Raw genomic sequence first — 23,521 nt, 5'->3', positions numbered from 1 at the left:
CTGTGAATGTTGGGGAGTATACGCTTTAGACACAGCAGGTCATTCGCAGTAACAGAAACATTCTCAGCCAGATGGCAGGGAGGATGTGGAGGATGCGTTGTAAATAATGGAGGAAAACCAGAGCCTGGGTTTGACATTTGTTCAGCCATCTTACACTGAAATAGTCAGGCTTGACACCCAGGTCCCACCTGAAGGCTGGTATCCCTACGAGTCAGGATTCATATCCTCCTCTTGCTGTGTGCACAGTTACAGCTAAGTGAACAATACCAATATAACAGACCGCTATATAAATTGAATGTTTAATCCCCTTCAGATTGGCTTTATGAACAATGGCAGAATTTTGGCCATGGATGTCAGTGCGTATGTTAATGGAGGATGTACTCCTGACGATTCCATTTTGGTGAGTATTTCTTTAAGGTGAATTTCAAGTAGTGGTAGACAATGAAATTGGGTCAAAAAGGGGCAAGATGTTGTACATCCTTTTGTGGCCCTGCCTCAAGAACTGTGCAGATGTATTGTCAGACCTAATATGCCACGTGGCCACTTCTACTCTTCAGTGACGCAAGAAATTCTTTCTTGATGCCAATTGTTTCTTCTCTTAACACAACTTGGTAATGTAAGCTGAACAACTCTAATGCCCATTCGTTAATGTCCCCATAATACAGGTTACAGAGATACTCCTTTTGAAAATGGATAATGCCTACCACATCCCAAACATACGTTCTTGCGCTCTTGCTTGCAAGACAAACATGCCATCCAACACAGCTTTCCGGGGATTTGGCTTCCCGCAAGGCGGTCTGGTTACCGAAACTTGGATAACACGCGTTGCGGCCAGGTGTGGTTTATTGCCAGAGCAGGTAAGGTGAAAGAAGGAGGATGGAATGCTTATTTTTAATGAAAATTTTAGAACCAATAGAAAAGGGGCTCACTATGGCCAGGGGGATTCTGGGTAATGGCATGAGATTGTGAATGCAGGATATTAGTTCCAGAGCTCCCAGAGGCCTGAAGAAGAAAAGAACTGGGGCTTGAGAGAAATGTGTATGTCTGTGAGTTATCACAGGCCTATTGGAGGATTTGCCAGTGGCCCATACCTCACAGAGAAGCATCTCAGTGTTTGAGGAAAAAACGAGATTTTTTTAACTTCTCTCTGTAGTCTCACTAACATGAGTGGGTTAGTGATCACCACCAGAACTACCAGTTAGTAATAAACCAATTTAGTGAACATGAGGAAGACTTGAAAGGATCTCACAAGGTGCGGAGACTGTATTGGATGGAGGCCTCCTGAAATAGCAGCCGATTTCCAGGCAGCAGAGATCAATTCCCCTGGAGAAAATGGCCTCTTTGGAAAGTGGAATCTGGAGTCTATGGCACTATACCCCACTAAACTCTCTCCCCTACCCAAACCCTGTCCTTTTCAGCTTTGCACCTAAAATCACCAGGTATTCCCCAACGTGGAGTTGGCAACCTTACCAACACCATAAGAGACGGACATTTTTATTTTCCACATAAACCTTAGATGTCGGCTTTTGTTGAAAATGCCGTGTTATCTGTTGTTTAAATCCTGATCACCTTTTTTGGAATTAAAACAAGTTCTAACAATATTTTTATAAGTGCAAATAGAGTCTCTTTTGCGGGGGGTTCCGAGTATTAGTATTAATTTTATTTATAAACATTTTAATACTGCTTTTCCACTGCATTATGGTCCCCAAGGTGGCGGACATAACAACATCAAAACACTTAACAATTAAGAACAACTTTTAGAATTATAGAACTATTCAACAAAAACGCATGAGTGACACCAGAACTGGGGAGAAGGGCCAATAACAGTAACTAGGGGTATGCCAAATGAAACAAAAAAGGGCTGCACCTACTGGTGGAAGATACCAGTAGAGTCTCCTTGGGGAGGAGTTCTAAAGTTTGGTGCCACAACTGAGAAAACTCTTTATTGGATTGCCACCCATCTAGCCTCAGATGGCAGGAGCAACTGAAGCAAGGCCTCCAAAGATGACTAGAGAGAATGGGTACATTCAGGGGGTTTTTGTAGCAGGAGCTCCGTAGCATATTAGGCCACACATCCCTGATGTAGCCAATCCTCTGTGAGCTTACAGGGGTCTTAGAACAGGGCCTATTGTAAGCTCCAGGAGGATTGGCTCATCAGGGGGGTGTAGCCTAATATGCAAAGAAGTCCCTGCTACAAAAAAAGCCCTGGGTACATTTTTGTGGGAGAAGATGATGATTTCAGGCTGTCCAGGGACTTAAAGGTCAATACCAGCACCTTGAATTGAGCCTGGAAGCAAACTGGAAGCCACTGTAGATCAAACACGATGGAAGTGATACAGTCCCTACAACCTGTCAGAACTCCAGCCACAGCATTCTGTACCAATTGTAGCTTCCAAACAGTCTTCAAGGGCAGCACCACATAGATCTGATTTATGGTTACATAAATGCCAGCAAAACAGTTGTTTTATGACCTGGTAAGCATAACAAAATGTATCACCAATTTTGTAATGCTCTTAAATGGTGTCAAGTTCCACAAATAATTCCTAGAAAGTCTGGGACAGGTTTTATGTCAACATACCCAGAATTCCAGAGTCCATTACCATTTCTCTTTTGGTGTTCAGTGTTTATCGTAATTCTTTGCTTCCAGGTTAGGGAAATCAATATGTATAAAGAAAACGGACTAGCACCTTACAAACAAGAGTTCAAGGCCCAGAACCTGCTTAGGTGTTGGAACGAATGCCTGGAGAAGTCTGCCTATGACGCCAGAAAAGCCGCTGCGAATGAATTCAACAAGCAAAATTACTGGAAGAAAAAAGGGATCGCCATTATACCCATGAAGTTTCCAGTTGGTTTTTGCACACGCGTTCTGGGTCAGGTCAGTTTGTTTAGAACACAGACATAAATCTTTATGGGAGAGTTGTTAAAGCCAGGACACTGTTTCCCCCAATTGCAAGGAGGAATTAGGAGACCCTATGTCCATGGGTGCTTTACCTGCATACCTGTCTGTTTTTAAGACCCAGCATGATGTCCTTAGGATCTGGGAAATCCAGGTTCAAATCCCCACTTGTGCCATGGAAATTTGCTGGGCAATCTTTGGCCGTTTTCAGTCCAACTTGCCTCATAGCGTCATCGTTACTGGATTAAAGGTTAAAAAAATTGCCTTGGAAGCACAGAAGCTTTATGTAGTATCCTTCACATTTTCTAATTAAGGGGGAAATGCTGTTCAAACAGATTACAAAGATGATCTGACTCCAGTGGTGACGAGAGAAAGAAAGTGTACTTTTTAAAAAAAACAGAAGGACTTTTGATGGCAGCTGCAATTATCGGAGCTGCCTCTGGGTGAATTTTGAAAGGGGAGGGGCACAGCACAACATTCTTGATTCGGGCTCGGTTTCTTTACCTCTGCGCCTGGCACAAAAGAGCTGAGAAGGGATTCTGTTTGGCCTGATTCATTCAGTTCAGTGGCATGATTCTGAACTTTTTGTGTCAAATATTTACTGGTTTCCATGTTGAACTTAGTTTTGTTACTACCTGCTCAGCTCACCAATTCATCAAGATCGTACTGAATTTTATTCTGTGATCCAGTTTGTTTCGACAGTTTGAGACCTCTCTTTTGTTGACTAAGGTTGATGCCCCCAAATACTGCTGCTCATTTTTTAAAAAAAAAAATTCTGTGTTTGTTTTGTTTTGCTTTGTGATTGGTAGGCAGCCGCTCTGGTTCATTTATATACTGATGGGTCTGTGCTCCTGACACATGGCGGCGTAGAAATGGGACAAGGACTTCACACCAAAATGATCCAGGTACTCAAGTACTTGTTAACTTGGATGAAACAATTTTGTATGAGATGTCGTTTTTCCTTTGTCCAGGCTTTCTTTTGTAGAAAAAGCCCAGCAGGAACTCATTTGCATATTAGGCCACACCCCCTGACATCACCATTGTTCCATGCATGGTTTTTTTTGTCAAAAAAGCCCATCAGGGACTTGTTTGCATATTAAGTCATACCCCCTGATGCCAAGCCAGCTGGAACTGTGTTCCTGTGCGTTCCTGCTCAAAAAAAGCCCCGCTTTTGTCCATTAAGCAATTAAGCATTAATTAATTAAAATAGCCTGCACCAGCTGTATTACTTGCTGGCATGATTCTGCTGGCAACAGTGAAACTCTCCCAAGCTGTTCCATGGAAGCAGCCGGCTTATTTTTCAGCCGTGTCCTGAAAAATAAGGGCACTTTAAAGCTTCTTGAAGGTCCAGTGGCATTGGCTCAGTTCAGATGTAACCTGAAAGCCAGATTTAAACTATATTTAGTGAGATTGAGTGCAAGTACTAACTAAGAGTCTGAGGAAGGACTTGAATTTTACACCATCCTCTTATCTTTTGGACATTACTCAAGCAAGGCACAGATGGGCTTTTTCAAGAGCCCGCTTTAACGCCTTTCCTTCTGCTGTTTTCCAACTTGTCTATCCAACAGCGCTGGTGCCCTTGTTCGAGTAATGCAATTGAGACTATCACACACATTCTTTTACATTGTAACCTCTACCGACCTGTCAGCTTGACATTTATACCTGGAAAAGTTTTAGAACAAATCATCAAACAGTCGGTCCTGGAACATTTAGAAAGAATGGATGTGATTACTAAGAGCCAGCATGGGTTGTTCAAGAACAAGTCATTTCAGACCAACCTGATCTCTTTTTTTGAGAAAGTGACTACCTTGCTGGATGAGGGGAATGCTGTAGACTTCGTTTATCTTGATTTCAGTAAGGCTTGATAAGATTCCACATACTATCCTTGTTGACAAGTTGGCAAAATGTGGTTTGGATCCTGTTACCATTAGGTGGATCTGTAACTGGTTGACAGATCACACCCAAAGAGTGCTTGTGAATGGTTCCTCATCCTCTTGGAGAGGAGTGACAAGTGGAGTGCCTCAAGGATCTGTCCTGGGACCTGTTTTATTCAGCATCTTTATCAATGATTTGGATGAAGGAATAGAGGGAATGCTTATTAAATTTGCAGATGATACTAAATTGGGAGGGGCTGCAAACACAGAAGAAGACAGAAACAGGATACAGGATGACCTTGACAGGCTGGAAAACTGGGCTAAAACCAATAAAATGAATTTTAACAGGGATAAATGTAAAGTTCTGCATTTACGTAGGAAAAATCCAATGCATGGTTATAGGATGGGGGAGACTTGTCTTAGCAGTAGTATGTGCGAAAAGGATCTAGGGGTCTTAGTGGATCATATGCTGAACATGAGTCAACAGTGTGATGCGGTGACTAAAAAGGCAAATGCAATTTTGGACTGTATCAACAGTAGTATAGGTGTAGATCACGTGATGTGATGGTATTGCTTTACTCTGCTGCGGTAAGACCTCACCTGGAGTATTGTGCTCAGTTTTGGGCACCACATTTTAAGAAGAATATAAACAAGCTGGAACGGGTCCAGAAGAGAGTGATGAAGATGGCGAGGGGTCTGGAGACTGAGTGCTATGAGAAAAGGTTGAAGGAGCTGGGGATGTTTAGCCTGGAGAGGAGGCGGCTGAGAGGTGATATGATCACCATCTTCAAGTACTTGAAGGGCTGTCATATAGAGGATGGTGTGGAATTGTTTTATGTGGCCCCAGAAGGTAGGACCAGAACCAATGGGTTGAAATTAAAAGAGTTTCCGGCTCAACATTAGGAAGAACTTCATGACTGTTGGAGCGATTCCTCAGTGGAACAGGCTTCCTTGGGAGGCGGTGGGCTCTCCTTCCTTGGAGGTTTTTAAACAGAGGCTAGATGGCCATTTGACAGCAATGAAGATCCTGTGAATTTAGGGAGAGGTGTTTGTGAGTTTCCTGCATTGTCCAGGGGGTTGGACTAGATGACCCTAGAGCAGGGGTGGCCAACGGTAGCTCTCCAGATTTTTTTTGCCAACAACTCCCATCAGCCCCAGCCAGCATGGCTGATGGCTGGGGCTGATGGGAGTTGTAGGCAAAAACATCTGGAGAGCTACCGTTGGCCACCCCTGCCCTAGAGGTCCCTTCCAAATCTTTGATTCTAGGATGAGAGATGTCAAATACTTATCCACTACTTTCCAAATTCAAATCCTTGCAAGACTATATCAACCTCAGACCTGAAATATTGCAGATATTCTTGTTAAGGCAGGGGTGGGGAACTTCTGTCCCGAGGGCCATATATGGCCCTCGAGGTCACTTGGTGTGGCCCTCAGGGATTGCTTGACCGAACCAAGCCACGTGGCAGCCTCCCTGGGGCCTGGCTGGCCAGCAAGGATTGTGGGGCCCAGCTGCACTGCAGCAGCCTCCCCAGGGCCAGGCAGGGATCACAGGGCCCAGATGTACTCTGCAGCAGCCTCCCTGGAGCCTGGCTGGCCGGCCAGAATTGCTGCAGGGCCTGGAAAAGTTACTGTCACAGTTCAGTTTTCACTTGATTATCCCAGATGGTGTGGCCTAATATACTAATATTAGGGGATGTGGTCTAATATACTATTGAGTTCCTGCTGGGCTTTTTCTACAAAAAAGTTCTGGACCTATGCATTTGTCTAAGGCGGCAGGCCGGGTGTGTGTGTGTGTCAGATTTGGTTCTCCCCACATGACTTCAAATAGAAAAACAATTATTTGCATTAATTTTGCCAGCCTGAATCATTCTCCCCTGGCAGAGCACTTTTTAAAAAGTTGGTAATTTTCTATAGCCTGCGAATGATGTTATAAATATCCATATGGCCCTTGGCAGAAAAAAGGTTCCCCACCCCTGCATTAAGGGATAGTCAGAAACGGGTAACACATGTGGTAGCAAAATTCTGTGTATTAGCTCTTAGGAAAAGGAATTGTGTGATGAGTGAATGCAATTGATTTAGAACTTATTTTTATGTACTTTTAAAAACCTGCTTTCTACTTGTTTCAACCAGCTGGTTCTTGGACCATAATAAAGGATTGAATAAAGAATTGAAGCCAGGATCTTAAACCGTGGTTTGATGTCACTTTATTAATCACAGTTAAACTTAACTGTAGAACGAAGGTTGAGTCCAGCAGTACTTTTAAGACTGTGACGAAATGCCTGATAATAGCCCACATGAACATCCTTCTACCTTTGTTTCTGCTCTAGAAGAGAATCCCAGACAATAGCATGTGTTGAATGAATTTTGGGGTGTACCACTTTGGGATTGTATTGTATAAAAAGTCCTGCCTGTCCTTAATACAGGTAATGACTGCGTTCATCCTTCGTCCTAGGTCGCTAGCCGAGAATTAAAGATGCCGATGTCAAATATTCACTTTTGTGAGACAAGTACGACGACGGTCCCTAATGCATGTGCTTCAGTGGGATCTATGGGAACTGACGTCAATGGAATGGCAGTGAAGGTAACCTGAGAGCATGAATAAGATCGTGATCTTGAACTTGGCTCTTTGTGCTGTGGAGGTGATCAGAGACATGGCTTTTTGAGTGGTGGTGCCATTATTATGGATGCCCTCCCTCTTAATTTACATTTATTGGGTTTACTTTATTGGATTTTAGGTGCAAAGTTAAATACCCATTTTAGCACACTGAGGTGTTTTACAGGCTGTTACTTTATAATACTGACTTTACTGATCTTTTGTTGTATAGTTTTTTATGACGTTACTGAGATTTTTTTTATTTCTAACTGTTTGAAATTAATTTTATAGAATTGAATTTCTGTTATTTATTTCTTTATTTGTTCATTTTTCACTCCAACAAGCAAATGTCTGGAGAGATGAGATATAAATGTTCAAAGTTAATCTTCTAGCTAATGATCGGAATGCAAGTTTTCCCGGTGCTCGTTATAATTTCAAAGTATATTGATATGGAGCTGCTTCTAATAGTTATTTATTGCCACCAAAGCTGTGCAGCCCAATTCAGTACATAGTTAGAAGTTTATTCCAAGTTTTTGCTCGGCACAGTTGCTTGTGAGTTTCTACTTTTGAGTGGGTGATCTTAGGTTTGCAATCTTAGAAAAATGGCAAATGGCTGATCGTCATTCAGCCAATTTTCAATTATATACCCTGTTTGATAGTAGATAGACTTTAATAGGGATAGGATTTTTTAATTGTTCTATATATTAAAGTTTATTTATTGGATCTTTTGTGTTGTTTTACTGAGTGTACTTTTATATGCCGTTAGCCAGATTCTTGTCTACTAGAAACCCAGTTTATGAATTTGAAGTTTCCCCAAAAGGTGAAGGAATAATGTAGGCCTCTAGATCAGGGGCATCGAGCTCATTTGTTATGAGGGCAGGATCTGACATAAATGAGACCTTGTTGGGCTGGGCCATGTCAGGTTGGGCCGAGCTATATCAGGCTGGGCCATGTGTGTACCTGTTTAAGATTAGGTAGCAGAGATATAAACTTTATAAAGAACACAAACACAATTAAATATATATACATATATATATATATATATTAAAAACTTAAAACATTCTTAAAACATTAGCACTCATTGGTCTTAAAGGTGCTTTCTTTGTATTTCTCCCATGGGATCCAGAGAACTGGGCAAAGGAAGTTCTGGCTCTTTCCTTCCTTCCCAAGGGACCAGGAGGGGGAGGAGCCTCAACCAGTAGAAGGAAGAGAGGCTTGGCTCAGTAGTTCTGCTGTGTGATTGAGAGAGACTGGAAAAACAAGCTCTGCCTTTCCCTCCTTTCTCCCCAAGGGAAGAGCCTTAGCCAATGGAGAAAATTTTGCTCTGTAGCTCCTGTGCGATTGAGCAAGCCTCGCAAAGCAAGCTGTGATGCAGAAGGAAGCAAGAGAGAGGGAAAAGGAAGCAGATGACAGCCGGTTACTTGGGGCTTAATTCAACCCCCGGGCTGCATGTTTGACGTCCCTGCTCTAGATTTTCTGCCGAAGTGCTCTTTTCAACGTTGTGGGTTTCATATACATCTTTTGTGCTGTGAGCGCAGCAGCGCTATAGAAATGAAAGAATCTGAGTTCTTTTACAACCGGCTTTCCTTTTTCTTTTTGTTCCCCCCAACCATCAGGATGCCTGCCAAGCTCTTCTGAAGCGCCTTGAACCCATCATCTCTCAGAATCCGAAGGGCTCTTGGAGAGAATGGGTGAGAAGATTTCTACGGATAATGTGGTTTTAGAAAATAACAGGAATCTGAGCTATAATAAAATCAGGGGTAGAATTCTAGCAGAAGCTCCTTTGCATATTAGGCCATTCCCTCTGATGTAGCCAATCCTCCAAGAGCTTGCAAAAAAGAGCCTTGTAAGCTCTTGGAGGATTGGCTACATCAGGGGTGTAGGGCCTAATGTGCAAAGGATTAGAATTCTGCTAGAATTCCACCCCTAAATAAAATACTCTTGGGGCTGGTTTGTAGTAAAAAGAGGGTGTAACATGGTATTCAGGGACAGACAAGGTCTGACTGCGAGGACCAGTGGAGGCCTGGCTCAGCAAGAGCAGGCTGGTTAATGATTTAAGGTGGCTAAATAAAAGTGATCTTAATTGGGATGGGGGTCTGTCTTCAAGGAGAAGGACTGGAATATAGCATTGGAAAAAGTGCAGAAAAGGGCAACTAGAATGATTAAAGGGTTGGAACACTTTCCCTATGAAGAAAGGTTAAAGCACTTGGGGCTCTTTAGCTTGGAGAAACATCGACTGAGTGGTGACATGATGGAGGTTTACAAGATTATGCATGGGGTAGAGAAGGTAGAGAAAGTCCTTTTCTGCCTTTCTTACAAAATGAGAACTCGTGGGTGCTCAATGAAATTGCTGAGCAGTCAGGTTAGAATGGATAAATGGAAGTCTTTCCGTGGAATTCATTGTCACAGGAGGTGGTAACAGCTTCAAGAGGGGATTGGATAAGCATATGGAGAAGAAGTCTGAGCTAGAAGTAATTTTACTGTGTTTTTACTGCCTTTCCACCTACAGAGAGAGATGTACTAGAGGCAGAATTGCTTACTGGTTTTTGCACAGTACTGTAGTGTGGTTTATTACAATATGGTTTGGAGCAAGAATAAGCTTACTAGAGTTATCTCTTCCACAGGCAAAAGAAGCTTTTGATCAGAGCATTAATCTATCAGCAACAGGTTATTTCAGGTAAAACGTTTGAACTCCTTTCTGCAGACAGTCTCACCTGATGAACTAATGACTTTTAAGAAGTCAACGCCCAAGGAGGCTACCAGTGCAGTCCTGAACAGTGTTACATCCTTCTAAACTTATTCACTTTGATGGACTTAGAACATCGTAACTTCTGTTTAGGATTACAGTGTTGTGACAGAGCACGATTAAGCGAGGATTGCATTGAATATGAATGAATAAGTTTATCTTTTCAGTTACGCTGTAGCCTTTGCAAATTTAAAAATAGCAGGCACCGCATCACAGCTACAACGCCAGAAAGAAAATGTTCGCTCAAGAAGTCTGAATACATGATTGGTGGAAAGCATTTGGGGATGCTTGCCTGTGGAGGTTCGTGTATTGACTTAAAAGCAGGGGTGGAATTCTGGCAGGAGCTTCTTTGCGTATTAGGCCACACACCCCTGATGTAGCCAATCCTCCAAGAGCTTACAAAAAAGCTCCTGGAGGATTGGCTACATCAGGGGGTGTGGCCTAATATGCAAAAGAGCTCCTGATAGAATTCCACCCTTGCTTCAAATTATTATTCTTTGTACAGAATTCTTTTTGAGGTTTGTTTTCTTGAAAGAAAAGCTTTATAGGACTGCATGAATGCATAAGACCGAGCGCAATTACCAGCCTGAAGGTGGGACTTCGTTCTCCCAGAATTACAAATGATCTCCAAGCTACAGAGATCTCATCCCCTGCAGGAAATGGCAGCTTTAGAGAGTAAATGGTGCCATCATACCATAGAGCCCAGAGAAACTGAAGTCCTAGAGTGGTTACAGAGTGTGAGTGCCGTAGAATTTCTGCTTCTTTTATGGTATACCGTAGAGCAGGGGTGGGGGGTTGTAGCAGGAACTCCTTTGCATATTAGGCCACACACTCCTGATGTAGCCAATCCTCTAAGACAGGGGAGCCAGTGGTGGCTCTCCAGATGTTTTTTGCCTACAACTCCCATCAGCCATGCTGGCTGGGGCTACCGTTGGCCACCCCTGCTCTAAGAGCTTACAGTAGGCCCTGTAAGAAGAGCCCTGTAAGCTCTTGGAGGATTGGCTACATTGGGGGGGGGGCATGGCCTAATATACAAAGGAGTTCGTGCTATAAAAAAAGCCCTGCCATAGAGACTATGAGAAATTGATAGTCTCTTATTAAGACACTTAAGACCAGAGGCTGGTTGGAGTTTGAGAGATGGGTGGAACTGCTTGAGGCTGGTGTCCTCTTCTGGGCCTTCAAAGTAGACTTTCTCAACATTGAGAAGAACCTGAAGAGGAGTTTGAGAGGTTTTTAAAAGTTAAGTGGAACATGACTAGATAACAACCACTTATTCTGGGACTTCTATTTAGGAGCAAAGAACCCTGCAAGTGATGTAAGGGGAGAGAAAAAGCTGGACAAAAGTGTTATGAGATGGGGAAATTTGAATTATGAACAGTGGAAGTGACCTCACAGGAAGGGGAGCATTTGGAAGAGCTGACCACCCACCTAGGTGGGACATCACAGGATGTAATATCACAAATTCTTCCCTTCCCAGGCACTGCTCCTAAACTGGAATTGGCAAACATGAGACTAAGAGAAGTAGTAATGGCCAGTGCATCTAAACTTTTCCTGGATAGAGCTAGCAATGGCTGTTAACCACAGTGGATACATAGAAACTCTATTTTCAGAAGTGGGATCAGAACAGAGATGCTGGAGAACTACAGGTTCCATTAGTGAACTGGTTGGCCATTCAGTGCCGGATTAAACCCTGTGGAGGCTCCTAGGCAGTCAGAATCCGGGGGGCCCCCTTGCAAATTATTTTAGAGTCTGAGCGCCCACCCCACGGCCCCCGCTTCTCAAAAGCCCCTTTGACTAATCTGTGTGGGGGAGGCAAAGAGAGGCAAACTTGGTGACCACGCCAGCAGTAGCCACACCAGGCAAGTCGGGCAAAGAGCGCTCGGTTCCTGGCTGTGCATGCAGGCTGGGAGGGCTGTAAGCAGGAGGAAACCGGGGGGAAATTGGCCTGGGGACCCTAAAGGCGTGGGGGCCCTTAGGCCAGTGCCTACTTGGCCTAATTGTTAATCCGGCTCTGTGGCCATTGTTTGATATTAGTATAAGTGGACATTTTTTCTGATGCAACAAAGCTCGATTTTATATTCTTTATAAGATGATGCACTAACCAATCAGAATCAGTTGAGGCTTTTTAATATGCTGTGATGCCGTTGCCATGGATGGCAACTTTCACTCACCTCATTCCTTCCCCCACTTCTTCCAGGGCTTATGAAGCAAACATTGACTGGGAGAAGGGGCAAGGCCACCCATTTGAATATTTCATTTTTGGAGCTGTTTGCACTGAGGCTGAAATAGATTGCCTGACTGGAGATCGCAAGGTAACCACCGGATTTTACATAGAAATAAAGCAAAACCTATTGCTTATCTTCTGTATTGCTTTCAAGTCAGGCTTGGAAGATTTGGTACAGCTTAAATTTTGGACACTCTTCAGCAGTGTTCCCTCTAAGCTGAGTTAGTGTGAGCTAGCTCACAGATCTTCATCGTGGTCTCTGTGCAGTCCCACACATGGCTGGAACGAACCCGACCTAGGCTAGCTTTAAATTCTCCGAGGTCGGGTTCATTCCAGCAGGAAAACCCATGTGTGTGACTGCACAGATGACCACTCGAAGATCATCAGTTACAGGTAAGCAACCTGTTTATTTTTAGCCTCCAACTCACACATTTTTGCCATAGTGTGGGGAAAATGGTCCCTGAGCACAATAATTTATGCAGTAGCTCACAACTTTAATGCCAATGGCTCACAACTTTAATACCAGTAGCTCACAAAGTAGAATTTTTGCTCACAAAACTCTGCAACTTAGAGGGAACATTGCTCTCCAGGTGTTTTTTTTTTTAAATCCCAACTCTGACATATCTAGCTTTCCCCCCCTCAGTTAGCATATCCTTCTTTCATCTCCCCTAATTTTTAAATTTTATTTTGGACTGCATTTGACTAATTTAGTTTTTCTTCATTAGTGGTGCTGAGATGTTAAACTGTCATCTTTTATACGTGTTATAACTGTTGTTTTTTATTCTAAGCCGGTTTGAGCACAGCACAGTAGAAAGGTGGGTAATAACTCTTTTAAATAAGTAATGCAAATTTTCAATTTGTGCTTCTTGACAGAATGTCAGAACAGACATTGTTATGGATATTGGCTGCAGCATCAATCCTGCAGTGGATATCGGTCAGGTACGTCAAGGAAATGTATTTGTTTTTGTGGTTCAACTGTACAAAAGAGTCCTCTGTCTCTTATTGGTGCAGACAGTACAGCAGCATCCAAGCCCTCATCCTGCACTGAATGGGTATCTAGTAGGGCAGGGGTGGCCAACGGTAGCTCTCCAGATGTTTTTTGCCTACAACTCCCATCAGCCCCAGCCATCAGCCATGCTGGCTGGGGCTGATGGGAGTTATAGGCAAAAAACATCTGGAGAGCTACCGTTGGCCACCCCTTTAGTAGGGGTTTACATTTGGCTATATCCAAGCCAAAAAAAAAATCATACAAAATATTGGTGTTTTCTGGCTATTCTTCCAGTCGGATATAGATTGGGGTATTTTTTCAGCTATCCCAAATGACTGAGCCCCCAAAATCCCGAAAATATTCAAGATTTTTTGGGACCGCCAGATAGTTGAAGATAAAGGGCATTTATTTATTTATAAATTTGACTTGGAGAAAGCTTTTAAAGGGACTCTGCCTTTCGAGTTCACTTGTGGCTTGGAGAAGGCCTTTAAAGGGACCACAATATTATCCACCATTAAAACTTTCTTTGGGGGCACATAGACTTAGATCTCCTGGTCCAGTCTTTTTGAAACGGGGACAGGGGGAGGGTTAGGGGAGGCACCAGCAACACATTTGGTGCCTCCACCTCAAAAAACAGCCCTCCCCAAGCCCCAGATCGACCCCCATTATACCCTATGGGGACCATTGATTATAATGGAGCTGAAAAAAATTCAGGATTTCCAAAAAATCCCAAATCTGAATGTAGTACTGCTATTGGGATTCGAGAATATCAGAAACCCCCCCCCCCCTAATATTTAGCTGCAAGAACAGCATTATTAAAACCAGGTGACGCATCTATCCCAATGTAACTATGCAGGTATAAAGTGAGGTACATGGCAAAAATGTCCAAGTTTATCTGACACGGGGAGCATTGACTCTCAAATGCTCATACCCTGGAAACCTTATTGATCTCTTAAGGTGCTGCTGGATGCGAATTTAACTCGTCTACTGCACACCAACACAGCTACCCTCTGAAACTAAATTTACCAATTCACTGCCACAGGAGGTGGTGACGGCTGCCATCATAGCCAGCTTCAAGAGGGGATTGGATGAGCATATGGAGCAGAGGTCCTTCAGTGGCTATTAGCCACAGCGCATCGTTGGAACTCTCTGTCTGGGGCAGTGATGCTCTGTATTCTTGGTGCTTGGGAGGGGCAACAGTGGGAGGGCTTCTGGTGTCCTGGCCCCACTGATGGATTTCCTGATGGCACCTGTGTCACAAAGTGACACAGAGTGTTGGACTGGATGGGCCATTGGCCTGATCCAACATGGCTTCTCTTATGTGCTTAAAATTGTACAATGAAAAGGAAAACAAGATATAGAGATCTAATAATAATATTAATTTACCCATTTTTTTAAATTATTGTAAGTTTCTTGGAGAGCTAGCGTGTTGTAGCGGTTGAGAACGATAGACTCTAATCTGGAGAACCGGGTTGGCTTCCCTATGTCTCCTCCACATGAGGTCTGCTGGGTGACCTTGGGTCAGTCTCAGCTCTCTCAGGGCTCTCTCAGCTCCTCCTGCCTCATTAGGGGCCTGTTGTGGGGAGAGGAAGGGAAGGCGATTGGAAGCTGCTTTGAGACACATGAGGCCTACTGGGTGACCTTGGGGCTGTCATGGTTCTCTTAGAGCTCTATCAGCCCCACCTGTCTCACAAAGTGTCTGTTGTAGGATAGAGGAAGGGAAGGTGATTGTAAGCTGTTGTAAGACACATGAGGCCTGCTGGGTAACTTTAGGCCAATCCCGAATTCTCTCAGGACTCTCTCAGCCCCACCCGCCTCACAAATGTCTGTTGTAGGGAGAGGAAGGGGAGGTGATGTAAGTTGCCTAGAGACGCCTTAGGGTAGAGGGGGGGGGGAAAGGTAAAAGTAGTCCCCTATGCAAGCACCACTCATTTCTGACTCTGGAGTGACGTTGCTTTCACAACGTTTTCACGGGATGGTTTGCCATTGCCTTCCCCAGTCATCTACACTTTCCCCCCAGCAAGCTGGGTATTCATTTGACCGACCTCGGAAGGATGGAAGGTTGAGTCAACCTTGAGCCGGCTACCTGAACCCAGCTTCCACCGGGATCGAACTCAGGTCGTGAGCAGAGAGCTTGGACTGCAGTACTACAGCTTTACCACTCTGCGCCATGGGGCTTCTCTAGGGTAGAAGCACGTTGTAAACCTGTGCCCTTCTTCTTTTTGGATGTTTTGTTTAATGCTATTTTTTAAAAGATTTAATTTATAACTGACACTTCTTAAGCACAAGGTGGAAGTTAGAGCTCTGGTACTCAATTGTTACTTTTTCTTGTCAGATTGAAGGCGGCTTTGTTCAAGGACTTGGACTTTACACAATGGAGGAAATTAAATTCTCCCCCAAAGGTGTCCTTTACACACGAGGTCCAGATGAGTATAAAATCCCTGCGGTGTGTGATATCCCTGAACATTTTAGTGTCTCCTTGCTGGCTTCTTCACAAAGCACAACAGCCATCTACTCTTCCAAGGTAAGAGGTAGTGGCTGGAGATTATGGGATATCCTGGGATATTAATGACTGATCTCCAGACTACAATGATCATCTCCCCTTGAGATAATGGCTGCTTTGGAAAGAGGACCCTGTAGCAGTATACTGCATTGAAGTTCTTCCCCAAACCCAGTCTTCCACCCTGAAAATCTCCAGGTATTTCCCAGCCCATAGCTGGCAACATTACCTTGGAGGAGACTGTTTTGTTTCACTTGGCATTCCCTCAGTGATCCCTCCTCCGTGCCCCCCATGTTGGATCAGGCCAGTGGCCCATCCATTCCAACACTCTGTGTGTCACACAGTGGCCCAAAAACCCAAGTGCCATCAGGAGGTCCACTAGTGGGGCCAGGACATTAGAAGCCCTCCCGCTGTGCCCCCTCCCAAGCACCAAGAATACAAAGCATCACTGTCCCAGACAAAGAGTTCCAACAGTACACTGTGGCTAATAGCCACTGATGGACCTCTGCACCAGATGCTTATCCAATCCCCTCTTGGAGCTCTCTATGCTTGCAGCCGTCACCACCTCCTGCGGCAGTGAATTTTTTTAATTATTGCTTTTATATATTGTAAGGGCTGCCCCTAGACTGTCAGGCACCCTAGGCAAGACTGGTGGACCTCCTGGTGACACCTGGTTTTTTTTGGCCACTGTGTGGCACAGTGTGGTGGACTGGATGGGCCATTGGACTGATCTAACATGGCTTCTCTTATATCCTTATGAGTATTGATTAGCAGGGGGGGGGGTTGTAGCAGGGACTCCTTTGCATATTAGACCACACACCCCTGATGTAGCCAGTCTTATAGGGCTTTACTGTAAGCTCCAGGAGGACTGGCTACATCAGGGATGTGTGGCCTAATATGCAAAGGAGTCCCTGCTACAAAAAAAAGCCCTGTTGATTAGGGCATATCAAAGATCCCACTGGCCTGTTAATTGCAAGCAACCTGATCATGGTTCTCTGGTTTCCTATCAAATATGGATTGTGTCTGTACATTCGGCTGTCGTAGGACCAAGGAACCAGGGTGGGCTAAAAAGGATGGCTCCAGGCAAGGAGCTTCTAGGGGAACAGCATCTAAAAGTGTATAACGATGGAACAGAATTGATCACAGCATTTCAAAATAAAACCCTCTCTTTTTTTGTAACAATCTGTTAGAACTAAAATGAACTGCAGTTGGCACATGATCTGACTGTGATTGTTTCTGTGATTAGGCTTAGAATCACAGATCAGGGCATGCTCTGAATTCTTGGTGCTTTTGGGGGGGGCAACAGAGGGAGGGCTTCTGGAGTTCTGGCTCTGCTGGTGGGTGTGGACCTCCAGAATTGCACCTGGATCTTGGCTTCTGTGTGACAGTGTTGGACTAGATGGGCCACTGACCTTATCCAACAGTGTCTATCATATATAAAACAGACCATCTCTTTTCTAACATGCTTCAAAAGCCCCACCCCCAATAATTCTCTTTCTGTGATTTTTTTAAAAAATTGTTTACGTTGTCAAAGTCTTTCACGGCTGGAGTTGATTAGTTGTAGATTTTCCGGGCTGTATGGCTTTGGTCTTGGCATTGTAGAACCAGACATTTCACCAGCAGCTGTGACTGGCATCTTCAGAGGTATAACACAGAAAGCTAGCATTCTCTCTGTGTCAAAGTGAGAAGAAGATGGTAGGCAGGTAATTTATAATTACTTAGGAAGGTGGGGTAGGGCTGAGTCATTATCTTGTAGGAGCTTCTCAGGTTGTGACATACTAATTAATGGAAGAGTTTTCCTGAGAAGGTTCTTTTGCATATGGATTGGCTGGTTTTTTGCTTTGTTTTTGGCAGGGCCTTGGTGAATCAGGGCTTTTCCTGGGATGCTCCATGTTCTTCGCCATGTGGGACGCAGTGGCCGCTGCAAGACGAGAACGCGGATTGTCCGAGGACTTTGGCCTGAACAGTCCCTTGACTCCTGAATGCATTCGAATGGCCTGTGCGGACCAGTTTACTGAAATGGTAAAGAGGTTTCTTGCTTGTGTTGAGACATGATTGGCTCCTGTTCCTCCAGTGAAGAAAAGCGCTGTTTTAAGTTCAGTGTTCCTGTGTCCAAAGGCTGGGCTGAAAATCTTCTGATATTAAGAAGCCCTATCCTGCAGATTAAGCAGACTTTCATCTAGGAAATGAAGGCTTGCTTAATATGGAATGTCTGATACACCATCTGGTTAGATTCAGAGCATGACTGACCTATTCACTTTGGAGACTGATGGTTCTCCATAGTTTTCCATAGGGGGGTTGGACTAGATGACCCTAGAGTTCCCTTCCAACTCTATGATTCTGTGATTCCCGAGTTTCTGATTTGGGCATTGAAGTCATAGACCACGGGTGGCCAAACAGTACCTTGGGAGCCCCATGTGGCTCTTTCACACATATTGTGTGGCTCTTGAAGCCCCCACTGCCCTGTTGTCCAGCTTGGAGAAGGCATTTTTCTCTCAAAATCACTTCTCCAATCCAAGCCAGCCTGTGGCTTGGAGAATGCATTTAAAGTCAAAGTTGCTTTTTTTCCACCTCTCCCTCCCTCCCACTTCCCCATCTATATTCCTCCCTCCCTCCTTCCTTCCTTCCTTCCTTCCTTCCTTCCTTCCTTCCTTCCTTCCTTCCATCCATCCATCTTGCAGCTCTCAAACATCTGATGTTTCTTCTATGTGTCTCTTACATTAAGCAAGTTTGGCCACCCCTTGACTAGACACATGGAACTGCCTTATACTCAATCAGGATTTCTATGTGTGTGCCTGAGGGACTGAGGGAAGGTGAATGAGGAAAAATTTATTGTGGTCATACTCCCAAGCTGACCGGTTCCTCACAACGTCATCCTCTGGGGAGTTCTTCTGCTCAGGCTGCATTGTAAGGAATGGGGGCTGAGGAAAATTAGACTAGTGATCTCACACAGTGCCCCTGCATTTTATTCCAACATAGATTGTGCCCCACAGTCAAGATCTCACTCTGTTACCCTTTGTGCTGTCCCAGATCTCCAGCCTGTCTTTGCCTCATAATGAGGCAGACTTTGAGTGTGGAGTAGGTTAATAATAATAATAATATTTAATTTATATCCCATCCTCCCCGCCGAAGCAGGCTCAGGGTGGCTTACATAGCATAATATAAAATGCAAACATTACAATAATACAATAATAAAAGTACACTGGTTACATAACAATTATATATTATAATGAGGAGAGATGTCCCAGAGACACCTACTTAATTGTGGGGTGCCTCAGGGGGCAGTTCTCTCCCCAATGTTGTTAATATCTTTATGCGCCCCCTTGCCCAGATTGCCCGGAGACATGGGCTGGGTTGCCATCAGTACGCTGATGACACCCAGCTCTATCTATTGATGGGCGCCCGGACCGCCGACACCCCTATAAACTTGGACCGGGCGCTGCAGGCCGTGGCAGACTGGATCAGGCTGAGTGGGCTGAAGCTGAACCCAGCGAAGACAGAGGTCCTTTGCGTGGATCGCTGCGGGCTAGGAGGGGAGATCCCCCTACCGGCCTTTGACGGTGAGTCACTGATACCAGTGCGCAGGGTCAAAAGCCTGGGAGTGCTGCTGGAGTCCTCCCTGACAATGGAGGCACAGATAGTTGCCACTGCGAAATCCACCTTCTTCCATCTTAGAAGGGCAAGACAGTTGGCCCCCTTCCTAGAATGTAGCGACCTAGCAACAGTGATCCATGCAACGGTCACCTTGAGACTAGACTACTGTAATGCCCTCTACATGGGGCTGCCCTTGTGCCGAACCCAGAAATTGCAGCTAGTGCAGAATGCGGCGGCCAGGCTGCTACTGGGACTGCCTCGGTGGGAACACGTGCGGCCCGGGCTGAAGGAGCTGCACTGGCTTCCAATTATATTCCGAGTTCGCTACAAGGTGCTGGTTATTACCTTTAAAGCCCTATATGGCTGAGGCCCTGTCTACCTTAGGGACTGCCTCTCCCCACATGTTCCCCAGAGAGCACTAAGATCTAGCTCCCAAGGCCTTTTAAGGATCCCTGGACCAAAGGAGGCCAAACTGAAAGTAACAAGAGAGCAGGCCTTCTCCGTAATGGCCCCCCCACTGGTGGAATCAACTACCGGAGGAAGTGCGAGCCCTGCAGGACTTTAGTCAGTTCTGCAGGGCTTGCGAAACTACCCTCTTTATGCAAGCATATAAGGAGTCCTGAAAACGATACCTTGCCATCGAAAAATATCTACTGAATAGCACCTTAATTTATGGTAGTCTTAACTTTTATGTAGTTTTTAACCTTATGTAACTGTTTTTAAATGTATGTACCAATTGTATTTTAAAATTGTCTTATGTAAATCATGGGAAACCATGTCTTGTTAGCCGCCCTGAGCCTGCTTCGGCGGGGAGGGCGGGATACAAATTAAAGTTTATTATTATTATTATAACTCAATTATATGTATTATTACATTAAAACCATCTAATTAAAACCATCAAATTTTAAAACCAACAAATTAGTTTGGTGCTATAGTCTTGATGTTACTCATCTTGCAATTCCCCAGAAACCCAAGGTGATTTAGCAGTGACTTCTTTCAAACTGGAGTTGGCAATCCAAATTCCATGCAGAATGGTAAAGCTGCTGTACTGCAGTCCAAAGCTCTGCTCACGACCTGAGTTCGATCCTGGCAGAAGCTGGGTTCAGGTAGCCGCCTAAAAGTTGACTCAGCCTTCCATCCTTCCGAGGTCGGTAAAATGAGTACCCAGCTTGCTGGGGGGAAGTGTAGATGACTGGGGAAGGCAATGGCAAAGCACCCCGTAAAAAGTCTGCCATGAAAACGCCGTGATGCGACATCACCCCAGAGTCGGAAATGACTGGTGCTTGCACAGGGGATTGCCTTTACCTTTTCTTTACATTTCCAAACTGATTGCTCCTTTTTTCTTCATTCTCCCAGATCCCAAAGGATGAAAAGCCATCTCCATCCTGGTCCATCTCTCTGTAGAAGTGAAAATGGAGCGGATGCAAAGGACCGTCAGTGACTTCTTGGAGGAACATCGCCCAACAGTCAATCAATGTGATTCATTTTAATCCAGTATTTATTTTCATTTGTGGGGGGGGGGGGGGGGAGAAATATTTCAGGCTGCTTGTTCAGTCTCAGGCGAGCTGGAATTCTGAACTTTCAAATAATGTGTTACTAGAGGATTACAGTTAAAGATCCAGTGACTTAGTTGATTGGTGTGTTTATTTGGGCCATCATTGATACAAAAACAGACAACAAAATTTTGGTGACTTGGTTATTTCAAAACGATACGGTAAATTTGCCCATGTTAGTCCCAATCTGTGTCCCCCTCAGCAAATATCCTGGACCAATTTCTCACTAGCCTTATCCTGCTCTCACGCTCCTCTTCTGTCCAGGGCTTCCGTCGGATTTCACACTATCTGCCTCAGGGCAGCAACTAGCTTCGCCTTTTTCGTGTGCCAAGCAGAAACCTCTAAAAAAAACAGTTTCTGTTTGCCGCGTGAAAAAGGTGAAGCTAGTTGCAGCCTCAGGGCAGATAGTGTGAATTCTGACGGAATCCCCGCAGAGAAGAGAAGTGTGAGAGCGGCGTAAGACTAGTGGGAAATCGGTCCTGGTCTCCTTTCTAATTCTTTTGCCTGTTGAGTCTCCTCAACCATACATTCCTCATCTTAGATCCTCCCGTTATCATTTTGCCATGGGTTCCTTAAATCCTCATCTCTCTTGTTTCTTCCTCTGCATTTCATTGCCTCTCTGGGGAAAACTGTATGTTATAAAGAATGTGTGGCTACCCTGCACAGCAGCTGCATCTGGAACACCCCTGGGCAATGTTGAGATGAATGTAGGGTTGCCAACCTTCAGATGGGGCCCAAAGTTCTCCTGGAATTACAGCTGATCTCCACACTGCAGAGATCAGTTTTCCTGGAGAAAATGGCGACTTTGGAGGGCGGACTCTGGTGCCAGATTCTTGCTGAACTCCCTCCCCAAACTCCGCCCTCTCCAGGCTCTGCTGCCAAATCTCCAGGAATTTCATTACCTGGAGTTGGCAATCCAAATTCCATACCTTGTGTTCTAGGACAGTGGTGGCCAACAGTAACTCCAGATGTTTTTTGCCTACAACTCCCATCAACCCCAGCCATTGGCCATGCTGGCTGGGGCTGATGGGAGTTGTAAGCAAAAAACATCTGGAGAGCTACCATTGGCCACCCCTGTTCTAGGGTCATTATGTTGGTACGCCCCTGCTCCCCTCCACTGGATGTTGGTAGCTTCCTGCGATTTGATGCCGAGCGTCAAATTGATTCGTTTTCTCCTTTGTTGGCTTTGGTTGTGACCTCAGTATATATATCTCAGAAGTTTGCATTGGATTTGGTTTTAGACTTTGAGGGGGGTTTTATGTAGGGCTTTTTTTGTAGCAGGAATTCCTTTGCATATTAGGCCACACACCCCTGATGTAGCCTATCCTTCGAGAGCTTACAGTAGACCCTGTTATAAGAGCCCTGTAAGCTTTCGCAGGATTGGCTACATTAGGGGTGTGTGGCCTAATAGGCAAAGGAGTTCCCGCTACAAAAAAAAAAGCCCATGTTTTATTAACTCTCATAGTATACCCAGGTCTGCAGGAGTGGGAAGAGTCATCCAGCATCCTCAGAATAAGAATTATTATACAACTGCTGAGTGATAGAAATTACATTGAAAGAAGAATAGCCTGTTGTATCACACCGGCACCTTTAACATGAATTGCCATTAAACTCACCTGAGGGCTGGGCGTTAAGACAATCTTTTCAGAAGTTCAGGTGGAAAGACCCAGGAGCGTGAAAGGATGTGTGGATTACGCTTCTGAAGTCGCTCCATCAGAATATTCTACATATCCTTTCATGTGGGAAAAACAAGATTACCTTTACTACCGTGTTATCGTAGCTATGATTAGATATCTTAATGTAATGGGTATTGAAATCTAGTCAATGTGAGTGTGCCAGCAGTAATTCCCACAGGTGAAATGACAATGTTTTCAATTTTATGGCCTCCATTTCTTTTGGGTTGTAAGCATAGGTTTATAATTATATGCCAGGAACCAGCTCTGACTAAAGATTCCTCTTCCACCCCGCAAGCTTCCATTATTCCAGAAGTGGTAGCAGCCAGGTACAATTTGCTTCAGTAGAGACCCAACCCCTAAGCACTCTAAACAATATTTTAATTGGTCTTTGTGTTGGTTTTTTTATAACTGTAATTTTAAGAGACTTTCAAGTGTAAAAAATAAATTGCTTTTCCAACACCGAATCGCTTTTCCGTTTTTATTGCCATGCCTCGGCTTTTCAAAAACTGACTTTTCCCCCCAAAGGTTTGGCGAGTTTCATTCAGCTTCACAGTATGCTGTGTAGCCAAGAACCAGCGTGCTGCTCTGTGCTGGAGGTATCAAGGTCTGGGAGATGGCGGGTTCGAATCTCCTGCTCTGCAGTGGGAAGATTGCTGGGTGACTTTGGGTCATTCAGGCACTCTCAGCTGAACCTACCTCACAGGGCGGTTGTGAGGATAAAACAGAGGAGAGACAAATAGTATCAGCCGCCTTGCATTCCTCCTGTGGAGAAAGGCAGGGTAGAAATGCTGCGAGTGACTCAGTTAATAATGAATTATAATTATTTGGCATAGTCGCAGTAGGGACGGGCATGAACTGCGTTTTTGCAATTCGGTTC

The 23,521-nt window shown here is 44.6% G+C and overlaps 1 protein-coding gene across 1 annotated transcript in view; it reads left to right on the top strand.

Moving 5' to 3' along the window:
* LOC132585291 (aldehyde oxidase-like) overlaps positions 1-23,108 on the top strand; it is a 71,879-nt gene extending 48,771 nt beyond the window's left edge. The window contains exons 24-35 of the mRNA XM_060257097.1: positions 314-400; positions 666-857; positions 2,648-2,875; positions 3,706-3,801; positions 7,223-7,351; positions 8,980-9,054; positions 9,988-10,040; positions 12,307-12,421; positions 13,207-13,272; positions 15,657-15,845; positions 17,676-17,843; positions 20,772-23,108. Coding sequence (XP_060113080.1) covers positions 314-400; positions 666-857; positions 2,648-2,875; positions 3,706-3,801; positions 7,223-7,351; positions 8,980-9,054; positions 9,988-10,040; positions 12,307-12,421; positions 13,207-13,272; positions 15,657-15,845; positions 17,676-17,843; positions 20,772-20,819 — 1,446 coding nt within the window. The 3' untranslated portion in view covers positions 20,820-23,108. The remainder of the gene's footprint in view (positions 1-313; positions 401-665; positions 858-2,647; positions 2,876-3,705; positions 3,802-7,222; positions 7,352-8,979; positions 9,055-9,987; positions 10,041-12,306; positions 12,422-13,206; positions 13,273-15,656; positions 15,846-17,675; positions 17,844-20,771) is intronic.
* The last annotated feature ends 413 nt before the right edge of the window (positions 23,109-23,521 follow it).

This window comes from Heteronotia binoei, chromosome 16, assembly GCF_032191835.1.
Source record: "Heteronotia binoei isolate CCM8104 ecotype False Entrance Well chromosome 16, APGP_CSIRO_Hbin_v1, whole genome shotgun sequence".
Classification (NCBI taxonomy): domain Eukaryota; kingdom Metazoa; phylum Chordata; class Lepidosauria; order Squamata; family Gekkonidae; genus Heteronotia; species Heteronotia binoei.
Note: the sequence above shows the minus strand (reverse complement) of the source record. Positions and strands in the feature narration are given on the sequence as shown.